This window comes from Cibotium barometz, chromosome 23 (genome assembly GCF_041138505.1).
Source record: "Cibotium barometz isolate CiBa-2024 chromosome 23, ASM4113850v1, whole genome shotgun sequence".
Classification (NCBI taxonomy): Eukaryota; Viridiplantae; Streptophyta; class Polypodiopsida; order Cyatheales; family Cibotiaceae; genus Cibotium; species Cibotium barometz.
In genome coordinates, this window is record NC_141068.1 from 20797525 (window position 1) to 20821886 (window position 24362).

At 49.6% G+C, this 24362-nt stretch overlaps 1 protein-coding gene across 3 annotated transcripts in view; it reads left to right on the plus strand.

Annotated features, from left to right (window-relative positions):
• The window catches only part of LOC147625728 (protein ZINC INDUCED FACILITATOR 1-like), a 54028-nt gene extending 30239 nt beyond the window's left edge, over nucleotides 1-23789 (plus strand). Inside the window, exons 6-13 of one of the 3 annotated variants that reach the window (XM_086817257.1) lie at nucleotides 8736-8789; nucleotides 8890-8952; nucleotides 14819-14868; nucleotides 14974-15049; nucleotides 22837-23070; nucleotides 23159-23246; nucleotides 23381-23466; nucleotides 23679-23782. In XM_086817257.1, the coding sequence (XP_086673383.1) occupies nucleotides 8736-8789; nucleotides 8890-8952; nucleotides 14819-14868; nucleotides 14974-15049; nucleotides 22837-23070; nucleotides 23159-23246; nucleotides 23381-23466; nucleotides 23679-23684 (657 nt within the window). In that variant the 3' untranslated portion in view covers nucleotides 23685-23782. Of the gene's footprint in view, nucleotides 1-8735; nucleotides 8790-8889; nucleotides 8953-14818; nucleotides 14869-14973; nucleotides 15050-22836; nucleotides 23071-23158; nucleotides 23247-23380; nucleotides 23467-23665 lie in introns of all 3 variants that reach the window. The other 2 variants (XM_086817258.1, XM_086817259.1) reach the window with 2 other exon arrangements.
• The last annotated feature ends 573 nt before the right edge of the window (nucleotides 23790-24362 follow it).

Below are 24362 nucleotides of genomic sequence, written 5' to 3' on the forward strand. Positions count from 1 at the left end.
CCCCCCCCCCCCCCATTCGCGCCCACCTCACCTCTGCAGCGCCCCGACCCCCCCTCCGCCAGCATTTCTCCTCCCCGCCCCTCTTTCGCGTAGCTGCCGCCCCCCCCCCCCCCCCCCCCGGGCTTCTCCTTCGCCATTTCACCCCCCCCCCCCCCTTTCGTGCTGACTTCCGCCCCCAGGGGGTTTTGTTTTTCCTTTTCCTCCGGTCTTCCGCCTCTCTGTGTGTAGCCCGTTTCTTGCAGGATTTCTGCTTTCGCCTCGCCTACGCCTGAGCTTCAGACTCTGATGGAGACTCCTCCCGCCTCGCCTCAGAGGGACTCATCCGCAGCCCCCTCGCCCGCCCCCGAGGACACCCCCATCAGGCTTTCTCTTTCGCCGGAAGAGGAAGCGAGCCTCACCGCAGAGGTGGAACGCCTTCAGGCCCATTCCACCATCTGCCGTATAGTCGGCACTCGCCCCAGCAGAGGGGAGATCTGGGATCTTCTCCAGGCCCGCCTTCTTGCAGATGTGGGCAAGATCCTCGACGTACAGCTACTGGGCCGTGGACATTATCAGATCGAGTTCGAGACTGCCCAGAGTGTGGCCAAGGTCCTTTCCATGAGCCCCCTTGACATCAGGGGTGCTCGGGCTTTCTTCAGACCTTGGCAGCATGGCTTTGACCCAGCAGCGGCTGAGCAGGGAGAGCGCCTTTTTCATGTTACAGTTTGCTTCCCTAGACTCCGCCGGGAGTATCTTCCGCTCCTCTCTCGGCTAGGAGCATTGGTGGGCTCGGTACTCGAGACTGGCCCCACAGCAGCTTCAGTGGTGGCCAGAGCAGCTGGGCTACCCTCCGTCAGAGTTTTGGTGTCTGACATCTCCTCCCTTCCTAAGGTCATTCAGCTACCTAGGATAGGGGGGGGATGGATTGATCAGAGAGTGGAGTTCTCGGGGCTCCCGAACCAGTGCTTCATATGCAGGCAGGTCGGCCATCTGGCCAAGGCCTGCCCTCGCAGGAGACCTCGACCCTCACCACAGCAGCAGGCCCCTGATGGCCCGCCCACAGATGCGGCATGGCAGGCTGCCTCCGGGACACCTGCTCAGGCCACAAAGACCTCGGAGTGGCAGCCTGGACAGGAGCGCCGCCGAGGGAGACAGCCACAGCAGCACGCACAGAGACCGCTGCAGCAGCAGCCACAGTCTTAGCCTCACTGGGTTCCCGTGAGGAACAGCTTTGCTCCCCTCCAGGAGGAGACACCTGCAGCGACTGAGGACCAGGAGATGCCAGCACCCCCTCCTTCACCCCCCCCACCCCCATCCCCTCCCACCGCCTCGCTTCCACCTTCGCCTCCTCCCGCCCCCGCTCCGGTCTCGGCAGCGGCTCCCTCTCCACCCCCTCCCCCCCCCCTCCTCCCCCCCCCACCCGCCGCGCCTTCCCGGGAGACCCTGGCAGTCCCCTGGCGCTCGCCCGCAGTCCGGAGGGCGCTGAGCACCGACCTCGCTCGAGCACCACAGAGGAGACCTACCATGCCGATTCGGGCTTCACGGATATCAGCTATCCGCAGTCGGCTGAGTCGCCTCGGTGTTAGACAGCGATCGGAGGCTTTCGATTACGCCTTCACTCAGCTTTTTGGAGCAGAGGGCCCCCATGAGCCAGCACCCATCCGAGTTCATGTAGTGATACCTCTAGCCCGCGGGGAGGAGGCACTTGATTCAGCGGTGGCCTTCTCGTTCCCTCTATGTGGCCCTTGCGACCGGGAGTGGACTCTAGAGCTCGCTCTTAGCACTTTGAAGACTCAGGCAGTTGAGTTTTCTCATCATGTGAGCGACTTGGAGGTGACAGATGTGATAGGCCGGCTCTGGGAGTTGGCTCATTTTTTCTTGGATCCCGGGAGTGTGGATGCCTTAGGGATTCGTCATTTGGTCGTGCGTATAGTGGCAGACTTAGCACGCGACCCTGGATATGTATGTATACACGAGGTTGCTCTGTCAGAGCGGGAGGCAGTCGCCATGGGCCATAGCCACTGGCGCCTGATCCGTGATTCTTGCAGTACACCGGGTGGGCAGATTCGCAGCCGCTCGGATGGGGACTACTCTCCATCCAAGCCGCTTGCGAAGGCCCGCCGCACGGCTGAGACAGCATCCACCTCAGCAGGTCATCCATGAGGATCATCTGATGGAATGTACAGGGCCTGGGCGGAGCTCATTTTATACGCTATCGAGGTTGCTTGAGGCAGGAGCTTCAGAGATGCCTGGTTGGTGGCAGCATTGATATTTTGATGATGCAGGAGCACCACTTGGGTGAGAGCAGGATCCGGAGATATGGTTCGGTGATGCCTGGTAGATGGGATACCTTTTGGTCTGCAGGGTTTGGTCCGTTGGGTGGACAGGGAGGAGTTTGCATGGTCATTGCAGATGTATGGCGGCAGGCCATTGTGGATCGAGGGATCATTGTGCCTGGTAGAGCACAGTATGTCATTCTGAGGATGCATGATGAGCTATTGGGCGCGCTCAACGTCTATGCGCCTAATCATGCTAGTGCCAGAGCAGAGTTCTGGACCCAGGTTACGGATGCATTGCCAGAGGCCGCACATTTGTGTGTCGGGGGAGACTTCAACATGCTTGAGGACCTGGCCGATAGGGTGGGAGGCAGTCATGTTACAGTGCACGGCACGGAGCTTGCAGCTTGGGACCGGATTTGCATGACACTGAGGATCACTGATGCATGGCAGCATGGGGCCTTCTCCCGCTCTCAGGACAGTCTTAGTTTCTCTCGGTCGGATCGCCGACAGGGAGGGACTAATCTATCACGGATTGATCGCTTTTATGTGGGCGACTGGTTAGGGGAGCGAGGGGGCTCCGTCGGCATTCTCGCTGGCACCTCATTTTCAGATCATGCGCCAGTTATCCTGACATTGGAGGAGAGGACACGGGAGCTCAGCTTGCAGTTGAGGATCCCAGAGAGGGTACTTACAGATCCCAGTCTCGCTGAGGACATTGAGAGGATCTGGCATGATAGTCAGTGCTCTAACCAGGATGCAGCAGGCCAGTGTGCCGAGGGACTCATCGAGCTTAGCTCTTTTCTGCACGCTGCAGCTTTGACACGGCTGGGAGAGATTTGCGAGCGGGAGCATCGGCTGAGACGCAGCCTTGCCTCGCTACAGCGCCTCCAGGAGCAGCAGCCTGCATGTGAGTGGTTGGCGTCACAGCTGAGCCAGGCACGCCAGGAGGTTAGAGAGGCAGAGGAGCAGAGACATGAGTTTTACTATCGTCGTCAGGCCTCTCAGTGGACGCAGCTTGGTGATAGAGTGACTGGGGAGTTTTTTGAGATCACTGGACCCCGCCATGCTCGGGCAGGAGTCCGTCAGCTTGGTAGACCGGATGGTTCAGTAGCTACTGAGCCCGGGGAGATCAGAGCCATTGCCACTGCATTTTATAGAGACCTGCTTTCAGCGGAGCCAGCCACTGAGGACAGAGATGCTTGCAGACAGACTGTGTGGGCCCATGTGCAGAGGAGGGTCACAGATCGTATGCGTTCAGTTCTTGGTGCGCCTCTTTCAGAGATTGAGCTTGCCGAGGCCTTGAGGGTCCTGCCGCGATATAGTTGCCCACGGGAGGACGCCCGCCTTTTTAATGTGCTATTGGGACCTTTTGGGGCCAGGCCTCCGCAGGGGCTTTCAGCATGTTTTGGACACTGGGGTGATGCCGCAGAGCTTTTCAGAGGGCTTGATCTATCTTATCCCCAAGGGGGAGGGAGTATCAGATGATATTCGGCATTGGAGGCCTATTACGATCCTCAATACTGTCTACAAGGTCTTAGCAAAGGCCTTGAGTTTGAGGATCCAGCCCTTCCTGGGGGAGTTGATTCATGCTACTCAGACAGGATTTGTCAAGGAGCGCAGTATCCTTGACAACATCTTTACTTTCTGGGAGGCGACGGCCCGAGCTAGATTTCTTGGCGAGGACTTGGTCGTGATGCTTCTCGATTTTGAGAAGGCATACGATAGAGTTGATTGGGGTTTCTTAGAGGGCACTATGCTTCGCCTGGGCTTTGAGCCAGGATGGATCAGAGGGGTGGCGGCTCTGTATTCCACAGCTCGCAGCCAGGTGTTGATTGCAGGAGGACGGGGGCCTGAGTTTTGAGCTGACCAGATCAGTCCGTCAGGGGTGTCCCCTCGCCCCCTTTCTTTTTCTCTTCTTTGCGGAGGCTATGAGCATGTATTTGACGACAGAGGAGGTTGGTTTGAGAGGACTTCAGCTCCCAGTCCGGGGGAGGACCTGCTTGATGCTGAGTTTGCAGACGACACGGGCTTATTTTTGCATGGCCAAGAGGCCAATCTTCTTCGGGCAGAGCAGTCGCTCCAGGTTTTTAGTGCAGCTTCGGGAGCATTGATCAATTGGCGCAAGACAGTGGCCTTTTGGATCAGTAGTGCTCCCACTCCGGCATGGAGCCCGGACCCCGGTTTTAGATGGATTCCTCCAGGCACAGCAGTGCGGTATTTGGGATGCCAGATTGGCCTAGATTTGTCACCTGAGCAACAGATTGCCCCGCTTCTTTTGAGCATTCGAAAGAAGCTTTTGTATTGGAGTACAGCTTGACTATCCTTGGCTGGGAGGGTGGTGGTGGCAAATCAGGTGCTGTTAGCGACCATGTGGTACATTACGTCTTGCTGGATCTTCTCGAGCTCTTGCATCAGCCAGGTACAGAGGCTGATCAGGAACTTTCTGTGGTCTGGGCGGGACGGTCAGCCAGCTCGGGCAAAGGTTGCATGGGCAGTTATTACACTTCCGCTGGCTCAGGGAGGTTTGGGCATTATAGATCCAGTCGATCAGAGTAGAGCCTTATTGGGGAAGCTCATCGTTCGGGGGTTGCTTCCAGGCGCTGAGCCTTGGAAAGAGCTCCTCTTGCAGCGGCTGCAGGCTCGGGCGCCCCCAGCAGGGGGCACTTGGGCACCAGAGATTCGCTGGATCTTCATAGAGATGAGGAGGACAGACCTTAGTAGAGGATGGGAGGACAGATTTGCTTTGAGTATCCTGAGAGCTTGGGAGCTGCTGAGACCGGGGCTCTCTCAGCGACCTCCTTCTTGTGTTGAGGAGCGGGCCAGACAGCCGCTCATCTGGAGCCCAGCGGTTCGCACAGAGCAGGGTCATATGCTGGGTTCTCGGCCTCGTCTAGCCTGGGGGCCTTTAGCGGCAAGCCTAGCTCGTAGTTTTGGAGATTGGCAGGCCTTCTGCAGTTTCCCATAGGAGATCCAGGTGGAGAGGCTGAGTCACTTCAGAGGGGGGTTGATTATGAGGGATGATATTCAGGAGGCACTCACAGAGGAGTGGTTCACGCCTCTCGAGCCAGTGACCCCACGGTGGATGGGAGCCTTTACACAGTTGGAGATCCTGATTGCTGTCAGAGCTTGCACTGAGGATGGCAGTTACCTCTACTATGAGATTCAGGATGAGGGCAGACTCCAGCGAGTGGAGGTGGAGTCGCCTTTGGTTGCAGAGTGCACCTTTCAGAGGATTCGGGTAGTGGCCGCCGCTTCTCGAAAGTGGCATATTGACCCCGACCCTGCTGATGTGCTCCCGGATTGGCGCATATGGGCATATGCAGCGCGCCCCTTGGCCCGGCTACAGTGGGACCCCCGGGAGTACGAGTGGCATGATCCTTATGCATCCCTTGAGGCCACAGAGATTACCTTTTTCCAGTATACTGTTCGGCTGGGGCGGCATATTTTGATGGCGAGGAGGACGGTCTTTCCAGCGGCAGCGGGGCATTGGCGGCTACAGGGACTCTCACAGGAGTTCCTGGAGGATTTTTGGGCTCGGCTCTGGGCTACTAGTCGACAGGCCCGTAGGATCTCGACTTTTCAGTGGTTGGTCGCCCACAAGGGCTCAGCAGTTGGCACTTGGCTTGTTTGCAGCGGTGTTCCAACGGCCTGCGTCCGATGCGGCCATCCTATGGAGACACAGAGACATTGCCTTTGGGATTGCCCTCAGGCGCAGCAGATTTGGCTACGGATGCTGCGTATTCTGGCTCCCCTCTCTCCAGAGGGTATGTTTACGTGGGGTGCCGCTGCTTGGGCGACTTCGTCAGGGGCTGCTATGGGCTATGAGATGGAGCAGGGCAGTCAGGCCATCAGATTTATTAGGGGCCAGCCTCGCCTGGTTCCAGCACCGGATTCCTCGTCCGCCAGCTGGACACAGGAGAGGGATCTACGATGGGAGCTCCTCAGCAGCCTCACCATCTGGTTCACCTGGAGGGCCCGGTGCTTTACGGCCTTTGAGGGGAGATTGGAGCCACCAGCAGAGACTGTACGGGGGATTTGGCAGGAGTTGATCCACACCCTGCGAGGACAGTACGACCGCATCCGGGGAGACTCGGATGAGGCGATCTTGGGGCGCCAGGCCTTTCACACCACTTGGCGCTGTGGCCCCTTTTTCACCTTACACACGGGATCCCCCCGTTGGCACTACAGGCCACCTGTTTGGCTCTTCCCCCCCCCCTATTGTATGATTTAGCCTCTCAGTCCTTTGTACTGATGCTTGTATTTTGCAGCACCTAGGGAGAGTCTCCCGGGCTGCCATGCTGTATTCACTGCTCTGTTTCTCTTATGAGCAGGAGAGATCTTTTGTAGCCCTACGGGCGTTTTTATATAACTAATGAAAGGATCTTTTCTCGGAAAAAAAAAAAAGATTCACTTCTCCTTGGGCTGGTCGCTCTATGAGGAGAAGGCTATCTCATACAGGGGGAGGTGGAGGGAATAACCACACAAGTGGTTTGTAATGCCAAGTTGGATTACCACCTCTATTTGTGAGAAAAGGGCCAAGCCACCAGAGCCTCAAGAAAGCTTCCCGCTGGATCGCCATGCGGTCAGAGTTGCCTTGCAGGTCTCTCCACTGACCGTGAAGGGTATGAATGATGCCGAGTCAAATGCTCCTAATGGACTCGTCTTAAGGGTGATTTTGCGGTCCCACCCTCTACTCTTGTAAATTCAGCAGAACTTCATAATGTAATTGCAAATTCATATTATGAGGTGTTTCGGTGTGTTCTTGATCCTTTTCGTCTAATGTCAATTGTAATTTAAATACAGTTAAGTTAGATGCTTGGGAGACACAGGCTTTCGAGAACATCAAGGCGGAATTGGTAGATGTCTTTTCTGAATTATCCCATGATTTGCCACCTAGTAGGTCGGTAGATCATAAGATTGATTTGCTTCTGGGGTCTCAGCGTGTGAGTATTGCATCTTACAGGATGAGCCGGATGGAGGATACAATTACCCGATACTAGTTTGAATATCTCAGGATGGGACAGATATGCACGAGTAAATCTCCTTGGGGAGCTCCAATTCTTTGGAAGAACAAGGATGACGGTACTTGGCGGATGTGTGTGAATTATAAAAGTTGAATAAAGTTTAGAATACGTATCCTCTTCTTAGAGTAGATGATTTTGCTATGTGTGATTCCGCCGCACTCTTCTTTCTATTTCAATAGATGCTTGGACTTCATTACGAGTTTCTCGTATTACCTTTTGGGCTCACGATGACCCCTGTTTTTTTTCAGTAGATGATGAATAATCTCTCTCGAGATTATTTGGGGGATTTCGTTTTAGTGTTCTCAGATGATTTTTTGATGTATAGTCGTACCCTAGAGGAGCATATTAAGCATCTCAGGGTAGTATTGGGGATTCTAAGATGGGAGCAGCTGTATGCTGTCAAAGATCTCACTTATCTAGGTCATCAGATTTCCCGGGAGCAGCTGAATGCTGTGAAAGATCTCACTTATCTAGGTCATCAGATTTCCTGGGATGGTATGAGCATTGATCTTGAGTGGATTGTAGATGGTCCCTTGTAAATGGCTGTGAAAGATCTCACTTATCTAGGTCATCAGATTTCCTGGGATGGTATGAGCATTGATCTTGAGTGGATTGTAGATGGTCCCTCGTAAATGGCGGAACTTCTGCTTGGGTCTCTGGTCAGCACTCGTGCTCACTACTTGGTGCTCGGAGTGCTTCTCTTGGGAATCTGTCCACCGTCAACCACAATCTACTCCTCTCCTTGTCTTTGAAAGGCTTGGGTCCGGATTGCCAACACATTTTTGAGGTTCGCTCGTGGAATTCAAAAGCACGCTTAATGATTGTACTCTTGCTTGCTCTCTCTCTCTCTCTCTCTCTCTCAATACAATAATTGAGATGTAAGCAACAAAACTTGTCATTATATTCCGGAGAGTAACCATTATACAGATGAGGATTTGTATTAGGATAATAGTGAGAGTACAAATCGCTTAGACGGCTTTAGTGCTGAGGCAAGGACAATACAGACTCAATGGAGCTAGGAATCACAAACTTTCAGAACCCCTTTTACAAAGTTGATGGGGTTTTCATACCCAGAAGGACAAGGGGGGAGGGGGGGAGGAGAGAACAGTGGGAGAAGGAGCATAGGGTTGGGGGGCAGCAGGCAGGTGGAAGGGTTTTTGCTTCCACATAAGGGCACAAATTAGAAGCTTTGAGGTCGAATTAGAGTTTTTCCCTGCCAATTAGTGTTTTGTGTGCCACATTAGCATTTTGAATGAGGGTTTCATCAGGCTACTTTTCAATATTCCATTTTCCAACGTTCACAAAATTCATTAAATAGAAAATTTTCAAAATTGTAATATGTATTTGTATTTTCAAAGTTTGTCTTGGTGATGGTTTTCCTCACTAGTTGTGCTCAAGATTATGAGCTTGTTTAGCTTCTAGATATGATCAATAACCAAAGGAGGTTTTGCAGGCTTATGCATCTGAGATCTATAGCGAGGAGCATCAAGCATTGGGTATATCAATGGTGTTGCTCTTTACTGTATCCTTTTCTTGTTGGTCACCTTGTTCTCATTCTCATGCTGATTTACGTGAACTAATTTGAAATGTTTGATTCATTTTAACAGGTAGGAACAATGTGGGGGGTTGGTTTGATCATTGGTCCAGCTATTGGAGGGTACTTGGCTCAGGTGTGACGATAGTTTTCTTCATTTTTCATTTTTAGTTGACTAGAAGTATGATAATTTTAGTGTGAACGGGTAATACGGTGCTTAAATGATTATGAATGTTAGGATTGGTGAGGACTGTGTGGGCTTCCTTAATATGTATGCTCCGAACGTCGTTGTAGGCAGAGCCACCTTCTGGAGTACAGTTCGTCAATCCCTCCTTGAAGCTGACTTTTGGTGCATGGGTGGGGACTTTTAACATGATAGAGTGAGCAGAGGAGAGACTCAGAGGAGGCATGGATACAGTTTTTGGCTCAAAGTTCTCTGCTTGGGAGGAGTTGATCTTGGCACGTTAGGGACAGGACCCTTGGCACTTGTGAGAGTTTGCGCAGGAGTTTGTGCTTCTCGCGGTTTGACAGGAGGAGCACCGGTCTCAATCTTTCTTGATTTTATAGATTCTATGTGGATGAGTGGGCTTGCGGTCGTGGGGGCATTATTGGTATCTTGGCAAGCACTACCTTCTCCGATCATGCTCCGGTTATTTTCTCCTTGGAGGACCCTTGGAGGCAAGACAAACCTTGAGCACTAGGATTCCGGACAGCCTCATACAGGACTCCCAGATATGTAGCAAGATACAACACATAAGGGAGGGGCCGGATTTTCTCTTAGGTTCTGTCGCAGGCACCTTGGATGCAGGCCTTGGAAAGATTAGCAATTTACTATAGGAGGCAACACGGAGCAGATTGGCGGGATCCCGTGAGCAGGAGAGGAGCATTTGCCGGGGTCTTGCTTCTCTCTAGCGACTTTAGGAGAGTTCCCCAGATAGCCCATGGATTGAGAGTCAGTTGGCTGCCGCCCGTGTAGAGCTCAGATCCATAGAGGAGGTGAGGTTGGAGTACAGATACCATGTCAGAGCTTCCTTCTGGACCCAGGCCGAAGATAGAGTCATTGGGGATTTCCTTGAGATTGCCGGTGCCCACGGGTGGAGAGATGGTATTTGCAAGCTACAAGGCTAGAATGGAGCTATCATTTCTAACTCCCCACGTGAGAGCCATTGCCACATATTTTTTTAGATGCCTTCTCACGGGGTCCCATTATCCTCATAGGTGGTGGATGAGGAGAGAGGGTCTAGCGGCACACGAGGGAGGTGGTTCCTCCCGCTCAATGGACCTTCTTATTGCCTTCCTTCATAATAGCAGAAGAGTTGGCGGAGGCCTTGACGACTCTCCCTAGGGGTGAATGCTAGGATGCAGATGGGATTCCAGTTTCCTTTTTTCTTCGTCATGGAAGCAACTTCAACGAGATTATGACCACAGGTGCCATTCCAGAGAGGCTTTCAAAGGGTCTAATTCGGTTGATTCCTAAGGAGGTGGTGACAGATTGGAGATTCGGTAGTGGAGACCCAATACCCTCCCAGGCGGCGAGCCTTGGAAGGATTTCCTCTAGGCCAGGATTTCAGCCCATACTCCGAGCCTGGGGGGCCCTTGGCCGCAGAGCACTTGATGGATCTTCACGGAGATGCAGGCCCATTGCTTTACCCAACTTTTGAGGACAGATTTGCTGCGAGCCTACTACGAGCTTGAGATTATCTTAGGCCGACCCTCCAGTAGTTCGATTTGGTAGCCCTTGAGGGAAGCATCTTCGGCAAGCTCTGATCTGGAACCCCTTGATCCGTTTACCTAGTGGCCACATGCTGGGGCCCGACCTCATGTATCCCTGGGAGCGTTGAGCACAAGACTTGCTAAATCCCTTCGAGATTGGCTTGCCTTCAGATAGCTTCCCCTAGAGGCTCAGGAGAGAGGCTTGACTTGGATCCGGGGCAGAGACAGACTCAGCTTCGACATCGACGCTACTATTCCTATGGAGTGGCTGCCCTATTCTTGACCCTACTCCCCGTAGTGGTTGGGAGTGTTTACCAGGCATGATATTCTCCTTGCAGTCCATGGTGTGGATGAGTGCTGCACCTTGCTCACTTTTTCAATTGGACCTCAAGGCAGATTAGAGAGAGCAGAACCCCTTGGATGACTTTAGTGGATGCACGTTACAGAGGGTGAGGGTGATCGGATTTCATGCACATAAGTGGCACATTGATCCCCCTGCGACCAAGGTGGACAGGGAGAGGCACTGGCGTTTATGGATCTAGGACAGCCGGCCCATCATGCGCCTTCACAGTGGGACTCGGGGGAGTGGACTTGGTGTGATCTTGCAGATAGGGAGGAGACTCTGTGTACCCCGTTTTTTTGCATACACTGCACAGCTAGGCCGTACTATCTAGATGCCCGAGGTAGAGGGCACTCCGGCAGCATCAAGACATTGGCAATATGAGGGCCTTTCATCATCTTTTTTTCTCCTAGATTTTTGGAAGAGGCTCTGGGACAGTTTTTGACCTCAGAAGATCACCCTCTTTTTGTGGTTGCTGGCACATAGGAGTTTGGCGGTTGGTACGTGGTTGGTCATTGGCGGTATACCAATAGCATGTCTGAGGTGTGGCAACCGCCAGGAGTCTTAGTGACATTGTCTTTGGGATTGCCCGAAGACTCGGCAAGCTTGGCAGCGGATTCTCCGCATCTTCACGATGGATAGGACCTCTACTCGTACTATTACATGGGGCATTGTCGCTTGGGCCATTGAGGCTGAGGTTGTCATGGCTTATGAGAAGGAAGAAGGGGGGCTAGCCCTTCAGGTCTCTCACCTTCGCATTTCGACAGTGCTGGTCCTAGCCCCATCTAGTGGTCATTGGACTCTAGGTTCGTGCGAGAGATGGGAGATTTGTAGTAGCATTGCAGCATGGCACATCTAGAGAGCTCGATGCAATGAAGTCAGGCACCCACGCTCTGCCTGTGGAGACCATCAAGAGCATCTAGCTCGACATCATTCACACCCTCCCTGACGAGTAGGGGAAGTTGCAGGGTGGTTATGACCATATGCGGAAGCATCGGGAAGCCTTCTTGAGGCTCTGGTGACTTGGCCCTTTTCTCACAGGTAGAGGTGGTGAGCCCACTTGGCGCTACAAACCACCTGTGCGGTTATTCCCTCCCCCACCCCTTGTATGAGATAGCCTTCTCCTCATAGAGCGGCCAGCCAGAGGAGAAGTGAATCCTTCCTCCCCTTTCGTTCTTTGGTCCGTTTGTATTTAGCCCTTTGAGACTGTTTTTTATTAACTAATAGAAGGATCTTTTTTTTTTCCGAGAAAAGATCCTTTCATTAGTTATATAAAAAACGCCCGTAGGGCTACAAAAGATCTCTCCTGCTCATAAGAGAGACAGAGCAGTGAATACAGCAAGGCAGCCCGGGAGACTCTCCCTAGGTGCTGCAAAATACAAGCATCAGTACAAAGGACTGAGAGGCTAAATCATACAATAGGGGGGGGGGAAGAGCCAAACAGGTGGCCTGTAGTGCCAACGGGGGGATCCCGTGTGTAAGGTGTAGAAGGGGCCACAGCGCCAAGTGGTGTGAAAGGCCTGGCACCGTAAGATCGCCTCATCCGAGTCTCCCCGGATGCGGTCGTATTGTCCTTGCACGGTGTGGATCAACTCCTGCCAAATCCCCCGTACAGTCTCTGCTGGTGGCTCCAATCTCCCCTCAAAGGCCGTAAAGCACCGGGCCCTCCAGGTGAACCAGATGGTGAGGCTGCTGAGGAGCTCCCATCGTAAATCCCTCTCCTGTGTCCAGCTGGCGGACGAGAAATCCGGTGCCGGAACCAGGCGAGGCTGGCCCCTAATAAATCTGATGGCCTGACTGCCCTGCTCCATCTCATAGCCCATAGCAGGCCCTGATGAAGTCGACCAAGCAGCGGCACCCCACGTAAACATACCCTCTGGAGAGAGGGGGGCCAGAATACGCAGCATCCGCAGCCAAATCTGCTGCGCCTGAGGGCAATCCCAAAGGCAATGTCTCTGTGTCTCCATAGGGTGGCCGCATCGGACGCAGGCCGCCGGAAGACCGCTGTAAACAAGCCAAGTGCCAACTGCTGAGCCCCTGTGGGCGACCAGCCACTGAAAAGTCGAGATCCTGCGGGCCTGTCGACTAGCCCAGAGCCGAGCCCAAAAATCCTCCAGGAACTCCTGTGAGAGTCCCTGTAGCCGCCAATGCCCCGCTGACGCTGGAGAGACCGTCCTCCTCGCCGTCAAAATATGCCGCCCCAGCCGAACAGTATACTGGAAAAAGGTAATCTCTGTGGCCTCAAGGGATGCATAAGGATCATGCCACTCGTACTCCCCGGGGTCCCACTGTAGCCGGGCCAAGGGGCGCGCCGCATATGCCCATATGCGCCAATCCGGGAGCACATCAGCAGGGTCGGGGTCAATATGCCACTTTCGAGAAGCGGCGGCCACTACCCGAATCCTCTGAAAGGTGCACTCTGCAATCAAAGGCGACTCCACCTCCACTCTCTGGAGTCTGCCCTCATCCTGAATCTCATAGTAGAGGCAACTGCCATCCTCAGTGCAAGCTCTGACAGCAATCAGGATCTCCAACTGTGTAAAGGCTCCCATCCACCGTGGGGTCACTGGCTCGAGAGGCGTGAACCACTCCTCTGTGAGTGCCTCCTGAATATCATCCCTCATAATCAACCCCCCTCTGAAGTGACTCAGCCTCTCCACTTGGATCTCCTCTGGTAGACTGCAGAAGGCCTGCCAGTCTCCAAAACTACGAGCTGGGCCTGCCGCTAAAGGCCCCCAGGCTAGACGAGGCCGAGAACCCAGCATATGACCCTGCTCTGTGCGAACCGCTGGGCTCCAGATGAGCGGCTGTCTGGCCCGCTCCTCAACACAAGAAGGAGGTCGCTGAGAGAGCCCGGGTCTCAGCAGCTCCCAAGCTCTCGGGATACTCAAAGCAAATCTGTCCTCCCATCCTCTACTGAGGCCTGTCCTCCTCATCTCTATGAAGATCCAGCGAATCTCTGGTGCCCAAGTGCCCCCTGCTGGGGGCGCCCAAGCCTGCAGCCGCTGCAAGAGGAGCTCTTTCCAAGGCTCAGCGCCTGGAAGCAACCCCCGAACGATAAGCTTCCCCAATAAGGCTCTACTCTGATCGACTGGATCTATAATGCCCAAACCTCCCTGAGCCAGCGGAAGTGTAATAACTGCCCGTGCAACCTTTGCCCGAGCTGGCTGACCGTCCCGCCCAGACCACAGAAAGTTCCTGATCAGCCTCTGTACCTGGCTGATGCAAGAGCTCGAGAAGATCCAGCAAGACGTAATGTACCACATGGTCGCTAACAGCACCTGATTTGCCACCACCACCCTCCCAGCCAAGGATAGTCGAGCTGTACTCCAATACAAAAGCTTCTTCTGAATGCTCAGAAGAAGCGGGGCAATCTGCTGCTCAGGTGACAAATCTAGGCCAATCTGGCATCCCAAATACCGCACTGCTGTGCGTGGAGGAATCCATCTAAAACCAGGGTCCGAGCTCCATGCCGGAGTGGGAGCACTACTGATCCAAAAGGCCACTGTCTTGCGCCAATTGATCAATGCTCCCGAAGCTGCACTAAAAACCTGGAGCGACTGCTCTGCCCGAAGAAGATTGGCCTCTTGGCCATGCAAAAATAAGCCCGTGTCGTCTGCAAACTCAGCATCAAGCAGGTCCTCCCCCCGGACTGGGAGCTGAAGTCCTCTCAAACCAACCTCCTTTGCCGTCAAATACATGCTCATAGCCTCCGCAAAGAAGAGAAAAAGAAAAGGGGCGAGAGGACACCCCTGACGGACTGATCTGGTCAGCTCAAAACTCGGCCCCCGTCTTTCTGTAATGGAAGGATCTTGTTTCTGGAATAAAAATAAAAATATACATTGTTGTCTATATTTGATTCCATGAATTTGTTTTTTTCCCCTTTCCCTTTCTGTGATCATCAGAGTGCCACCATACTCAAATTTACATAATGCAATACTTCTTGCAGCCTTCACAAAAGTACCCTGGTGTGTTTCCGAGTGGATCATTGTTTGACATGTAAGTATTATCTATACACAGACAAGATAATGAAATATGACTGGAAAGTTCTAGATTTTTTATAAGATTGTCTTATGATGCTTGGATGAAACGGGCTGGTTTCAGGTTTTCCTATGCTTTACCTTGTATATGCATATCCGCATTTGCAGTCGCTGGACTTGTATCAAGCTTTTGGCTACCGGTATTTTTTGTTTTGTTTTGTTTTTGAAGAAAAAGCGAGACTTCTATTAAGTACAAATAGATTTATACAAAATCACATCCCTCAGCTGGAAGAGTCATAATCCCATAATGCGGGGTGTGTGTAGCCAATCTGGAGTACTGTGATGCCATGAAAGTCCAGAGGGAGTAGATGAATAGAAGACTCCATGGTATAAATCCCTCATATATTCAATGTCCCTAGCTTGCGCAATCTAGAAGGTCCCTGTATACGAGCTCAAACGATCATAATAGTATGTAATATCTGCCCAAATTATGCACATGGATCAAATATAATAGGTTTGCCTGCAATCCGTAGCTTTTATGCATCTGGCCCTCCAAATTTGCTAAGCTATCATACTGACAATAATCTCCTGGTGCACTGACCGAGAAATAAAAAATGTCCGCAGTAGGCTTTGGTGCCGGTGACTCCTCGGGGGAGAGAGAAGTGTAGAGAAGAAGAAGCTACATTAGTAGGGGTTTACTGTTAGTGGTGTCAGGTGCAGGCTCCTTAGAAGGGAGGAGTTTGGAGGTAAGAGGTCTATAAAGGGGATACCTCCGTCACTCAGAGACACACTTGTTTCTACCACCTTACATTGACAGAGATTCCAGATGGAAACGAGGATGGCATGAAGACCAACCCCACTTATGCAGAGCCTCTTGAAACCCTTGAACCACTGATAGTGATTACTCCCCATCCAAACCCACTCCCTAGACTCTTCGTGTTGAGGGCAGTTCCGACAGTTTTGCCTTCCACTACTCTTAGTCATATGGATTGTCTCATGGAACATTCAGGGTTTCGGAGGACCGTAGTGCTTGCAGTGGCGCAGGATTCTCAGATAGGAGCTTCACAAAGCCATAGCTGGCAGGCCCATTGACATTCTCTTCCTTCAGGAGTGTCATCTTTCTAAGGGTCATACCCGACGTTGCGGGAAGATTCTTCAGGGCAAGAGGCACACCTTTTGGTCCCTTTGGAACTGAGGGTGGGATATGCATTTCCGTCAATGAGCAACTCTTCCCTGCAGTGGTTGACTCAGGCACCATTGTCATTGGGAGAGCTTAGTGGGTGATCATCAGGATTAAAGAGGACACAGTGGACTTTCTGAACATATATGCACCGAACACCATAGCAGGCAGAGCCACTTTTTGGAGTACGGTTCGTTAGTCCCTCCCATAAGAAGATTTTTGGTGCATGGGTGGTGGTTAGGAATATTTTGAGATAATCGATTTTGAGTGTCGACAAATATCATTTGATTTTGTGACAATAAGCGCCATTAATTCATTTTGGGAGCCATCCATATTTATTGATGATATATATATATATATATATATATATATGTATATGTATATATATGTATATGTATATATATGTATATGTATATATATGTATATGTATATATATGTATATGTATATATATGTATATGTATATATATATATATATGTATATATATATATATATATATATGTATATATGTATATATGTATATATATATCATTTGGGACATGTGAAAGCTCCCTTGTGTGTATTTGATTTTACAAGATATGCACACATTTATATGGTTTTAGGTTCACATCCATTTTTGAAGTAGATTAGCTTGCACGTCCAATAAAGCAAACTATTTTTTAAGAAGTCGACATGTTTGTAAAAGAACACTATTTTTTGAGTCCCGCAAGTTATTTCAAGCAATGTATTTACACTAAGATTTGGGAGAGTTTGGCTTTTCGCATTGGTTTAGCCAGAGGAACTTTGGACGCAAGCCTTGGAGAGATCAACAATTTATTATAGAAGGCCGTACAGAGTAGATTGGTTGGCTTCCAAAAGCAAGAGAGGAGCATCCGTCGGAGCCTAGCCTCCTTGTAGTGGCTTCAGGAGAGTACTCCAACTAGCCCGTGGATTGAGTCCCAATTGGTTGCAGCTCGTATAGAGCTTAGGTCCATTGAGGAGTGGAGGATGGAGTATAGATACCATGCTAGAGCCTCCTTTATTACCCAGGCAGGTGAGAGAGTCACTAGGGCTTTCTTTGAGATTTCAGGCCCACACAGCCAGGGGGATGGTATCCGTAGGTTGCAAGGCCAGGAGGATAGTTGCAGAACGCCCCCCCCCCCCCCGATGTGAGCCATTGCCATAGATTTTTTTGGTTCTCTTCTCACATGTGTCCCGTATTCTCTTTGCTTTTGGACGCGTGTGTGCGGGTGTGGCGGCACACGAGAGGTGGTCCTTCCTGCTCTCCGGACTACCCTTTACTTTAGAGGAGGTTGCGGAGGCTTTGACGACACTCCCTAGGGGAAAATACCTAGGAGAAGATAGGCTTCCGGTTTTCTTATTTCTTCGGCATTGAGATCTCATGGAAGGCCACTTCAAAGTTGCCTTCAATGAGATTATGACCATGGGCTCCATGCTGGAGAGGTGGTCAGAGGCATTGATGCATTGGATTCCCAAGGAGGGTGGTGATAGATCGAGATTCGGCAGTGGAGGCCCATCACCCTCCTAGGGACTACCTACAAAATCCTAGCCAAAGCCATCAGCTGGTGCTTGCAGCCTTTCCCCCACGATGTGATTCATGGCACGTAGACGGATTTTGTCTAGGATATCGGAGCATTTTGGACATCATCTTCATATTTTGGGAGGCAACCCCTTTGGCAACCATGTTGAGGCAACATAATCTTATTGTTCTCCTTATGGATTTTGAGAAAGCCTATGTCAGGGTAGATTGGGGCTTTGTCGAGAGGACAATGTGCCCGATGGGATTTCCCGAGGAGTGGGTCCGAGGTGTTTCTGGGCTCTATTTGGCTTCACACAACCAGGTTCTCATTCAGGGAGCCCAAGGCAATAGATTTCCGCGTTCTCGCTCCATCCGGCAGGGTTGTCCACTAGCACCTTATCTATTTTTGTTTGTTCCCGAGGCCATGAGAAATTTTCTCTCTACTTAGGAGACAAGGCTCCAGGGACTACGTCTTCCCATCCGCACGTAGGATTTGCATGATTCAGAGTTTGCTGATGACACAACAACATATCTATTCAGAGATGAAGGGATTTGTTGAGGCAATAGAGATCATTTGCCGTGCATCCGGAGCGCAGACTAACTGGCACAAGAAGTGTGGATTGTGGGTTGAATCATCGCTCGCCCTGACTTGGAGGCTAGTTGAGGCTTTTTAGTGGATCCCAAGTGGCACTCCACTTCCTTATGTTGGATGCGAGGTTGGTATCGATATCTTGCCGGAGCAACAACTAGCCCCTCTTCTTTTGAGCATTCGAAAGAAGCTACTAAGTGGAGTTCAGCCAGGCTTTTCTTAGTTGGCTGGGTTTTGGTGGCGAACCAGGTTCTTCTCGCTACCATGTGGTAAATCACTTGTTGGGCCTTCTCCCAGGCTTGCATTGGTCAAGTTCAATGTTTGATCCACAACTTTCTTTGGGTTGGTAGCAACGGGAATTGGTCCTTCTCGGCCTTCTCCCAGGCTTGCATTGGTCAAGTTCAATGTTTGATCCACAACTTTCTTTGGGTTGGTAGCAACGGGAATTGGTCCTCCTCCCAAAATTAGGGCTCCTAGATTGAGCTCCAAATAAAGTATCCAATTGATCCCACAAAGCCTTGGAAGATTCACACCCATCCACATGGTGAATGTATGTGTCATCCTAGTTACGATGTCTCTTGCTTTGTTATCTCTGGTCTCCCATGCTGGAATAGTAGCTTGGTCCCTTGACTTCTTCTCCTTTGCACTTGTGATACTCCATAGGCCTTTCTTCATGAGAATGAGCTTGATGCGCGTTTGCCAAGTGTGGAAGTTTTTCCCTTTGAAGCAGAAGGTAGTATCATGTTAGGCCATTAGGGTTGTGAGTGTTGAGGAACACACTTGAGAGCAAATATTAAAGAAGATTTGACTCAGCCTTGAGTCACCTTGAAGGTTAAGGCTCTTGATAAAGAAGAGATTTGGGGTAGAAGCTCTTAACAAGCTTGGAAGGCACTTTGGAATGCTTTGTAAGGATTTGTTGGGCCTTGCAAGAGGGGCCAACACAAACATTATTGCTGAGCAAGTGCTAATTAGAGAGGGAGCAAGCTTGATTAGCCAAAAAATAGAGAAATTAGTGATTAATTATCACTAATTAGAAGATTATGAAGTTGTGGCTATGGCAGTGCAGTATATAGCCTTGATGAGAGGCTTTGTTCTCCTCAATGGAAAGACTACTGGGCAAGCCCTCTTAGGGAGAGCTAGACATGGCGGCATGTAGATACGGCAATGGCTGTACGATCAGAAAACAAGCGATTTTGGGGAAAACGACAATGACACGGCAACGGCAAGTAGATCGGTGCAATTGATGGTGCAGTCCAGTTCGCCTTGAGGTGTAGAAGAAGCTTGCAAAACAATTTGAGCTCTAGTGGAGCAAGTGGGGAGAAATCACTCCTCCACTAGCTTGGGGGTAATGCTAGAATTTTGGAGCTTTGTGGAGAAAAGGTCAAAGAAGGCTATAAATGAAATTACCTACTTAAAAACGTCTTTCCCTTATAACTTGGCTCTAGAGAAATTGATCAAATACACAAGATGTTGGCAAATAGAACTTGATGTTTTCGTTCATAGGCAAGTGCCCTTTTATAGGTTTTTTTACAAACCAAATACCACCTAGTGGTTTCATCAACCAAGAGGTTTTACTCAAAACTAGGTGCTAAGGAAGCTTCACCCACATGCTAAAGGATTTGATCCCTTTCACATGTACAAGGTCCATTTGGCCCCATTCTACTAGGGATGTGTTTGGTGCATATTTCAACAATTAGTAGTTTATTATAAGAGGTAGCGCATAGCAGACTGGGTGGCTTCCGGGAGCAGGAGAGGAGCATTTGTTGGGGCTTAGTTTCCTTACAGCGGCTTCACAAGAGAGTGCACTAGATAGCCCATGGATTGAGAGTCAGTTGGTTGCCGTCCGTATAGAGCTCAGATCCATAGAGGAGTAGAGGGTGGAGTACAGATACCATGCCTAAGTCTCCTTCTGGACATAAGAGTAGGAGATAGGCCCTAGGGTCACTGGGGATTTCTTTGAGATTACAGGCCAACCCAAACGGAAAGATGATATCAGCAAGTCGCGAGGCTAGGATGGATCCATTGTTACAACCCCTCCTCATGTGAGAGCCATGGCCACATATTTCTTTAGCTCTCTCCTCATGGGTGCCTCCATATCCTCGAAGGTGTTGGACATGCGTGAGCGGGTTTGGTGACATATGAGAGAGATGGCTCCTCTTGCTCTCCGGACCTTCTTGTTGGCCCCCTCACAGTTGAGTTGTTGGCACAGGCTACGACGGCATTACCTAGGGGCAAATGTTCGAGAGAGGACGGGCTTCCGGTCTCCTTATTTCTTTGACACTGGGATCTCATGGAAGGCGGTCTCGGAGCTGCCTTCAATGAGATATGGTTACGAGAGCCATGCCGGAGAGGTTGTCAGAGGGCTTGATCCATTTGATTCCCAAGGAGAGTGGTGATAGATTGGATATTTGGTAGTGGAGACGCATCAACTGGCGACCTTAGCCCTTCCTCCCCGACTTGATACATGGTACATAGACGGGTTTCGTTCAGGATCTGAGCATTTTGGAAAACATCCTAACTTTCTGGGAGGCTGCCCCTTTGGCCACGATGCGTCAGCAGGATCTTATTGTTCTCTTTTTTGATTTCAAGAAAGCCTATGACAGAGTAGATTGGGTCGTTTTGGAGGGGATGATGGGTAGGATAGGATTTTTGGAGGAGTGGGTCCAGGGTCTACCATAGAATTCAACTGCAACCGTTGATCTGAAGGCTTCCATTTAGTGTGTGTGCCAACACCTCCTTCCATGAGATCATTAAATGAGAAAGGAGAGGTGAAGCCACCACTGAAACTTGTTGGGAACCATTGACTATATCCCACCATGTACCATCAATCCTAGTATTACCATATGCACAAGTGTGACCTCCTCTATGAGGGCCTTAGCCATTACCATGCATGGCTCTTGAGATACGCACATATCTTGCAATAAAGGCCATCTCCTAGAGAGACCATATGTAATCTGACATCTAATAGGATTGTCCCTCCACTCCTCTTCAGAGTAGTAACATGTTCCCAAGAAATCCACGTCTTCCCTTGCTTATTTCCTACTCTTTTCCATAGCATAAATCTAATTGGCTTTTGTATTTGATGCAAATATTTGCCCATCCATGGCAATAAAGGCAAGAAAAAAGATATCATGCTAATCACAATGGATTGTGCCACTTTGAGCCAAACATGCATAGGCCAATCCTGAGATTTCCAATACATAAACTTATCATTTATCCTTGTAGAAATCCATGCCAACAAAGACTGTGAATCAACATCAACTCTAATCGGATAACCCAAGTGGCGTGTGATGCATCCCCTTTGTATGACCTACCCATTCCATCCCAAACGAAGCAAATCACTCTTGATACAGCTTATCAGAGATGACTCCTCCCCAGATGCCCCGTAGCTTAGCTTCTGAGATAGTACAACGTTGTATGTGGGGGTGTAGAGATGCTGATTTGCAGCTCTATAGTTCAGATTATGAACAGATTGAGGAGAGATACCACCTATGTTCCTTGGGGTGCTAGAGCTTGGATCACTCGGTGTGGTCCACATATTTTTTGAGGGCAGCAGGGATTTGGACACCACCATATTGATATGCAAAGGTGTGGCCAACATTGCATACTACTAGATATTCCTCATACACAATATACACCACCTCTGAGAGGATTGATACCACTTGGGAGATCATTGCGAGTATCACAGCTTGGTAGATTTTGAGGGTCAGATGCACATAGTCTCTAGAGGGCATTCACATATACGACACTCATAGCATTTGTACTATATGAGATGTTATTCACACTCTTATGGCCATGTGGGCTCGTATAGCAAAGCACAATGTTTTCACACTCTTATTATTCACAATGTATTGTATGGGGAGATTTTATTCACACTCTTATGGCCATGTGGGCTCGTATACAGGGGACCATCCATATCTTCGCAAGCAAAGCACAATGTTTTCATGAGGCAGTGGGACCATGGGATCTTTTTCTCACACTCTTATGGCCTTGTGGGCTCGTATACCCTCCATATCTTCGCAAGCAAGCACAATGTTTTCACACTCTTATTATTCACAATATATTGCATGGGGAGATATTGTTCACTCTTATGGCCTTGTGGGCTCGTATATAGGGGACCATCCATATCTTCGCAAGCAAAGCACAATGTTTTCATGAGAGTGGGATCATGGGATCTTTTTCTCATTGACCCCTACATGACTCTCTTGGCACCATTGTGTCCCAGATTGGTTGAGATCACCATACATTTTGGGATGAGGATTCTGTTCTTCGGCTTCTAGACGTGATTTTGTATGGTCTATTCATACTTAATAGAAGTCTCTTCTCTGCAAAAATAAAATTTAAAAAATCAACTGTGAACTTTGAATTCATGGTGCTTAACTTACCAGTAGTGAGTCATGTATGACTGACTCACTTCTGTGCCCATGCTTCCTTATGGAAGTAGGGACGAGGCAGACTGTTTTTGTATGGCTCATTTACTAGAAGTGAGTCATACATGACTCACTTCTGTGCCCATGCTTCCTTATATGGAAGTGTGGACCGTGTAACTATCTGAAAGTGACTGTTTTGGTATGCAAAGATGGTCATGTTTTCATTACATGAGAGTTTGTTAATGCCTTTGGCAACAGGGAAGAAACTTCATTAATGTCATGCTTATATTACAATAGACAAATATATTTCTCTAATCTATCCATTTACAGGAGACTTTGCACAACCATTCAACACAGGTGGTAACTCATAACAAAAAGGTTCACAATGATGCGAGTGACAAAAGCATTGACGTTGGAGCAGAGGAGGCGGAGGAATGTGTGGTGGTTGAGGTTTCCAAAAGTGAAACACAGGCAGTGAAGAAACCACTTCGGAGAAGCTGGGGGATGGTGGCTGCAGTTTCTTTGACCTGTCTTTGGGGGGTACAGGATATGGCATATTCAGAGGTGAGTGCTCTCTGAGTGTGCTCTTTACTGTTCTATCCTTTTAATGAGAAAATATATTCTAACATCAAAACACCGTTCTATTTTTAAGATCTTTTCATTATGGGCTGTAAGCCCTGAGGTTTATGGTGGACTAGGATTTACAACCTCAGAAGTGGGTGATGTGCTTGCTGTGGCTGGTGAGACACAAAGTGCTGGCATTTTCTGTCTGGTCTTTGTATGTGTGTGTGTGTGTGTTGTCTTAATGAAGCAGTGGTTTCACAAAAAAAAAAGTGCGTGTTGTCTTACTCAAAGTTTCTTGGTGTTTTGTAAGGAGCTGCGCTCCTCCTGTTTCAATTTTTCATATTTCCCCAATTGGCAAATGTTTTTGGAGCTATTCAATTAGTTCGGGTGCCAGCGGTAAGAGCCAAAATGCTGATAAATGTGGTAATATAAATGATGTGTCCGCACCATATGCTTTTAAGATGATATGACTTTTTTTTTTCAATGCATTTTAATGATGTCAGTGTATGCTTGATCTTCACGTCTTGCCTGTATCTCATTTATCAATGCTACTTTTTCTCATTTGACATTTTTCTTGGCCTTCAAACATAAAAAGGTCTTGACTACAGGTCTGATTGCAATGTATCCATTGATAGCAAGTCTTAGTGGAATCACACTCTGGGCAGTGCTGCTCTCTGCAGCTGTTGTTAAGAATCTAATGTCTGTATGTATTCTCTCTCTCTCTCTCTCTCTCTCTCTCTCTCTCTCTCTCTCTCCCTATCCATCACCCCCCCCCACTAGCTCAGTACTTTCATAGTTTACTTCATGTTCATTTTGTCCTTTTTTTTTCTGGACATCCAGAAGACATTGACAGTTGTACATTGATTTGTCTCATAGGTCGAGTTCGGCCTCTAGTAGACGTTAATACAGCTTTCTTTCTTTCTTTCTTTCTCTCTCCATCTACCTATCTATTAATGGAAAGTTTTGTATCACCCCAGTGAGATAGCTATGTTTATGTTTTGTTTCTGTTTTATTTTCCATTCCATGATGAGATATGCCATGGACAATTGTATCACTTTGGTCTTGTAGGCCCATTGGGTCTTTAGTAGACGCTTAATATATATATATTTCTCTCTCTTTCTCTCTCTCTCTCTCTCTCTCTCTCTCGACAGAGAGGAACAGAGTCATGAGACATGACATTTGGCAGGGCCACATACAGGAGACTTGGCTATCTCCCAGTCAGCCACTCCCGACGAAGACGCTCTACTACAGAGACCACTTCTTGAGCACCTCCATAGACGGCTTCATCCAGC